At 43.3% G+C, this 5,802-nt stretch overlaps 1 protein-coding gene across 1 annotated transcript; it reads left to right on the top strand.

Moving 5' to 3' along the window:
* The first annotated feature begins 2,831 nt into the window (after positions 1-2,831).
* cart4 (cocaine- and amphetamine-regulated transcript 4) lies at positions 2,832-4,826 on the top strand. Its single transcript, XM_005755126.1, has 4 exons — positions 2,832-2,929; positions 3,002-3,164; positions 3,729-3,812; positions 4,577-4,826. The coding sequence occupies exons 2-4, from the start codon at positions 3,024-3,026 to the stop codon at positions 4,682-4,684; spliced, it is 333 nt and encodes a 110-aa protein (XP_005755183.1). The 5' UTR covers positions 2,832-2,929; positions 3,002-3,023; the 3' UTR covers positions 4,685-4,826.
* The last annotated feature ends 976 nt before the right edge of the window (positions 4,827-5,802 follow it).

Genomic DNA, 5,802 nt, shown 5'->3' with positions numbered 1-5,802 from the left:
TGTGTCGCTGACCTTCATCATCATCATCATCCTCCTAGCTCTAACATCCTGGTCGCTGTGATGATGAAGTCTCCTGATGAAGATGATGAAGCATTCCTTGCTCGTGGCCGTCTGCATGTCCGTGTGCAGCTGAGTGAAAGTCTGTTTTATCTGCAGCCTGAAAGTTCAGTCATTATGGACGATAATGAGCTCACAGCTCAAAGACCACAGAGGAGCTGTCTGTCAGACCTTCCTCCACGCTCACCTGACCTTATCTGTCCTGATTATTTATGAGGAAAGATAACGCTCTGAAACGTGGCTGAAGTTCTGTATGTGTTTGAGGAGGACAAGGACTGCTGCTGCTATTGGTTTGATTTAATCTGCTGCTGTTTCTCATTTCTCTCCCAAGGTCGCTGAAGCTGCAGCGAAACAGGTCGAGCTGTCTTCTTCTTCTGCTCTGCTTTCTGAGTAAACAGCGTCTGCGTGACGTCAGCTTCAGCCTCAGAAATTTATCTTTGTCTTTATATATAAATAATAAATGTAATAAAAAAATGTTCCTGGGATCTGCTGGAGCTCTCGCCTAGCCTGGGAGTCACTGCACCGAGTGCTCCGACCCCCACTGGGACCACCGTCACCTTCACCCTCCACATCGGCTCCAGCTCTTCTCTGAGCCCTTGGTACTCCTCCAGTTTCCCGTGTTCTCATTCAGCATCATTACATTTGTCACTACGGCCGTCTTCCTCTGCTTGTCCACCACTGATACGTCCAGTATATACACAGTCTCTCGACCTGTGCCCAGTGTGTTCAGTTTTGCCTTCCCTGTTAGTCTGTATTTGTTCCTGCTGTGTTCCCACCTGTTGTCCATCCTCTCATTATCCTGTGTGTATTTTAGTCCTCAGTCTCCCTCCGCTTGTTTCCCTCCTGACCTGAGTTTTTTGTATCTTTTACTTTTGGGTGTTTTTGTCAGAGAAATAAAGCTTTCTCTTTCAGCTCATCCTTTTCTGTTTGAGTCCTGTGTTTGGGTGCTGTCTTACCGGCCACGCCGCCCCCTCGGCCTGTGCTTTGAGGACTCTGATAGTTAGAATGACTCGGGGGCGTTGATTCATTTAAACTAACATAATCATCCTGCTGCAACGAGGTTTCTGTACGGCAGAGTAAATCGATTTGTTGATCAATTATTAACTCATGTAGCAACAGAGACCTAATGTTTAATAATCCACATCTCACAGTTTTTCTCTTTGGTGCTGTTGGGTTTTTCTTGGTGATTTTGTATTTTTAAATAATTTTTTGTCGGACACTAAATGAAACATTTGTGTGACAAATATGCAAAAACCTAAGGACCCCCAAAAGTTGATCCTGTTCATCTGGACGTAGCGTTTCCAGCATCATCACACCCACTGACATCATCCATGATAACACATGGCAACAATTCAAACAACACAAACACAATAACATCAGGCAGAATCATCAAGAAAAATCCCTGAAACCATGAAACAAAAACATTCATGAATAAAAACAGTTCTTCATACATATTCATGATCTACTGTGTGATGTAATGATATTAAACATCATTTATATGCCGCTGGCCTGATGTTCAGTAATTCCGTTTCTGTACATGTGGAATAAACACAGGGAATGTGAGTCGATGTGGCATTCCTAATGAAGCGGTGCGGCAGAGCTGGCGTGGAGAGGTGAGGTTTTCATCCGTCAGCGCGGCGGTGGTGTGACATTTAGTGGTTAATGAGAGTGCAGATGAAAGCGGAGCGTGAACGAGCGGAGCTGCAGGTCGCAGCGTGATGCAGATCAGACAAAGAAAAGGGCACAAACGGTTTCTTCTGCGTCATCACCAAACTCTGAGCCAAGGGCAGCTAAGGTGCATCACGTACGGCACATCATTAAACAACACTGTGTGAACAAAACAGTGAGCAACTCTGACCTCTGACCTCTGACGAGAAGGTGCGGCCGTTTAATGAGCAGATGGAAACAGAAGCTGCTAAAGAGTCCAGGTATTAGACATGGCCCCTGGAGAGCAGCGTCTTTTAACAGCAACCACATGTTTTCATGGTTTCAGCTAGCTGATCCCAACAACACGTTTGTTAGCCATATACAGCCACATATTTCCAGCTTAAACTCTTAAAGTGTTTTAGCGATGCCATAACATTGAAGCAGCACAGCGTGGTCAGTAAGTCAGAACAAACTACGACATAAGGAACACACATTTACACACTAACTGATTTAAAGACCATCCAAGAAGTCGGAGCTCCGGTCCGTGATACTCGACTCTTTGATTTGGATGGTGTTGAGCACGAATTAGCAGCTATCTGTGTGAAGTCCTTTAATATCCAGGCTGGAAAACTTTAGCTGATAACTTCACCCTCTCATGCAGATGCAGCGGTGATGTCACATGACCACATCCAGCTGTTAAATGCAGTGTTTTGTTCATAGACACATGAAATGTGCTCACACTGACAGTGAAGAAAACAGCATTTATTTGTCTGCGATTAAAGCGGCTTTAAGTCAGCGCGAACGCCCGACTGAGCGTGATCATTAAGGACAAAACACTTCCACCTGATGAGCAGTCACACAAGTCCTCCTCTTCTTCAGCTGTGCGTCACACGGGGACCTTTTGACCTCTGTGCAGCAGGTAAACATTCATGTAAACACTCAGTATCGACCTGTTTAATATGAACTCACGGACACGCCATCAATCACAGCAGAGCACATCCACACAGTTTATCTCATAAGCTGCATACATGAATAATCTGAGCGACGGAGAGGAGGCAGAGGCGGAGGAGGTGGAGGTATAAATAGAGGAGACAGACAAACCAACACTCATGAGGAGGAAGGAGAGGGAGAGGAAAAGCTAAAGAGAAGCAACTACCTGACTGAAACCAGACACCACAGAAGAAGAGTTTGTGACACCTTCCTGGAGGACCTTTATTAGTTTAAAGTGAGTTTATTCACCTTCTCGTGACTTTAGTGACAGTTGACATGAGAAACTCATTCTCTGATTGTTTTATAGGTTTTTAAAGGTGCTTTTGGAGATGGAGAGCAAACGAGCCGTGGTCTATCTGTCCGTCTGTCTGTCTGTGCTGACATCTCTCTGTCAAGGCCAAAGGTCAGGCAACAGCCACCTGCTGTCCGCGCCCGATGACCCAACCCTCGGACTCACAACCAGTGAGCTGGTGAGTCATCTGTCTCATACGTGATCTTTGTATGTCTTTTATTTTGAAAAGGTCTGCTTGTGTTTTCTAATCAAATAAGATTCAAATGTTTAATCTGATGACATTTGTGCTTCATTTAAAGACCGACTAAAGGAAGCAATAAAATACAGTTTTTGACTGTAGGTAGAATATCATGTGATGAGAAACCTGATTCTGACTTTGTTAACTAGTACAAGAGACAAAGTGTGCTACGAAGCACAGTTAAAATAAAGATAATTAACAGCAGTTTTTTTAGAGTGAAATATGAAAAATAAATTAAAGACGGTAAAACTGAAACAGACTGAAACCAAAATATACATGAAGTCACAGCTATTACTGAGTCCACAGACACAAACTGAATGAGATTCATATTTCTGAGGATTTAAGGAGAGAAAACATTCATGTTTTATTTTTTATTAAATGTTTGCTGTTTTTGTTTTCTGTAAGTTACTTTTTAAAATTTATAAAGTTTCCCCATGAAGTCTCAGAGATGAATCTGTGACACTAGTAATATTTCATTTTACAAGTGTGTGTGTGTGTGTGCAGGCTGAAGCTCTGCAGGGTCTTCTGGATGAAGCTGACAGCTCAGCCGGTCTCTCTGTGGAGAAAAAAGCCAGCGTGATCCCGCGGGTGAGAACACTTTGACACGATGTTATTTATTTATTTTTTTAAGCATCTTCTGAAAGAACGTTTCCAAAGTGCTTCGACTGAAAGCAGCGAGCGCAGATCCAAATAAGTTCTGATATGATTCAGGATCATGAATGACGAGAGACGATCATGAAGATCAAATCTCGCCTCTGAGGGGTCGTGATGAAAAAAGACCACGTAAAGGACCCGAGGCTGAGAACTGACTCGCAGTTCTGAGCTGATGAAGAGCTTCAAAAGTGATCAGTAAAATCTCGCAGGATGGGGCTGATGTGATGATTAAACCCATCAGAGGCTGAGAGCCTGGATGGACAAATAATAGACGAACTGGAGCCCAGTCCAGAGAAAATACAGCGAGCACTGGTTTTACAGTCCAAAGTTTAGAGCTGCTCAGCTCAGGACAGAGAGGCTTTTTACATTTACTTTAGCTAGTTATGTAACTCTTTTTTAAAAATATAGATTGACAAAGATTACAACTCAGAATACAAATTATACAACTACATCATAGTTTTGACTCTACAGCAGAGGAAGTTTAAAAGGCTGTGAGGACAAACGCAGCCGTGAGTGCCTGACTTCACCAACCCTCGACTCATGTTGTGACGGTGAGTCCAGGACCTGTGGGCAGTCAGTGCTTAAGCTTCGTGACCCTCAGATGTTTCTCAGTGTTTCTTTATTTTTCTGAGGAAACGTGTGATTCTGAATCGGTCCATTGTGATGCACCCTGAATCCTCTCTCTCTGTCTTCATCAGTGTGATGTGGGTGAGCGGTGTGCGATGAAGCACGGACCTCGGATTGGTCGGCTCTGCGACTGTCTGAGAGGAACAGCCTGCAACACCTTCTTCCTGCGCTGCTACTGACCACTCGCACACATTTTCCTCACGAGGACCTAAACTCGGTCTGGGCGCTCACACAGACAGTGCTCAGAAAGACAGAAGTGCACTCTTCACCAATCGTCTCGCTCCATATTTTAGTCTTTGTTTTAAAGTTTTTGGTGTTTGTCTTTCAGATTAATTTATTTTTGTTAATAAAGATTCTTCATAAAGCTGCACGGCTCCAAAGACTTCATGATTTACAATCTGTTCACGTCTTCAGCCAACACCTGCAGTTCCTCTGACGTCCAGCAGAGGCAGCAGTGAGTCAGTCCCCATAGACTCCCATGTTAAAACAGCAGAAAGAAATGTTTACAGTCTGATACACAAACTGGTCTTTATAGATAATGTCTCCCTTCCTAACACCTGTACAGGGGGACAATGTTTTATAACTCACCTGTGGATTAAGGTTTGCAGTTTGTTAGGGGTGGGGCCTCTTTGACTTACAGGTGGACGGTGACACAGGTGTCTGTAGCTGCTAGCTGTCTGCGAGGCTTGACCTCAGCTAAGTGGAGCGATTGAACTGGACCTCTGGACCATGTTTGTGCTGTTGGAGACTTTTGGAGCATTTTAATGGCATTTTCATTGTAATATAATTTTTGTAAATAATGATCTGACAAGTAATTATTGTTCATCAGACCATCATCAGACCATCCAAGAGCTCAGTGCTCCAGTTTGGTGAAGGAAATTCATGGATTTTATTTGAAAGTCCAAAGATTGAAAGTTTTGCAAAATTACTGAATATTACCTGTAATATTTAATATAACAGTACACCCTTATATGTACTGATGGACATGACGATACTAAACACGATGAAAGTGATGCAGTTTTATATCAAAGCAATAAAACACAGTCGTCTGATGCATCAGATGTAAAGAGCGCAGTGATTAGATTTACAGGAAACCTTGAAGTCATTGGGTTGGTCAGGCTGGTTGAGCTCAGCTGTCAGAGCTGTGGGTGTGTGACGGTGTAGCAGGAATCTGGCATTCAATGAGCTTCAGTTTGAAATAAAAAATCAGGAGCTCAAAACTGTTTAATCAGTTTTTATGGAATAACAAGCGTCCCAGACTTCGCTTATCACTTTTGTACTTGCCCTTTGATGCAGG

The sequence above is a fragment of the Pundamilia nyererei genome, unplaced genomic scaffold, assembly GCF_000239375.1.
Source record: "Pundamilia nyererei isolate P.nyererei 1_Seehausen unplaced genomic scaffold, PunNye1.0 scaffold01005, whole genome shotgun sequence".
NCBI lineage: Eukaryota > Metazoa > Chordata > Actinopteri > Cichliformes > Cichlidae > Pundamilia > Pundamilia nyererei.
Note: the sequence above shows the minus strand (reverse complement) of the source record. Positions and strands in the feature narration are given on the sequence as shown.

Coding starts and splice junctions, on each gene's coding strand:
- cart4 (XM_005755126.1), top strand. CDS start 3,024: ATGGAGAGCAAACGAGCCGTGGTCTATCTGTCCGTCTGTCTGTCTGTG. Junction 3,165..3,728: donor GACTCACAACCAGTGAGCTG/GTGAGTCATCTG, acceptor GTGTGTGTGCAG/GCTGAAGCTCTGCAGGGTCT. Junction 3,813..4,576: donor AAGCCAGCGTGATCCCGCGG/GTGAGAACACTT, acceptor TGTCTTCATCAG/TGTGATGTGGGTGAGCGGTG.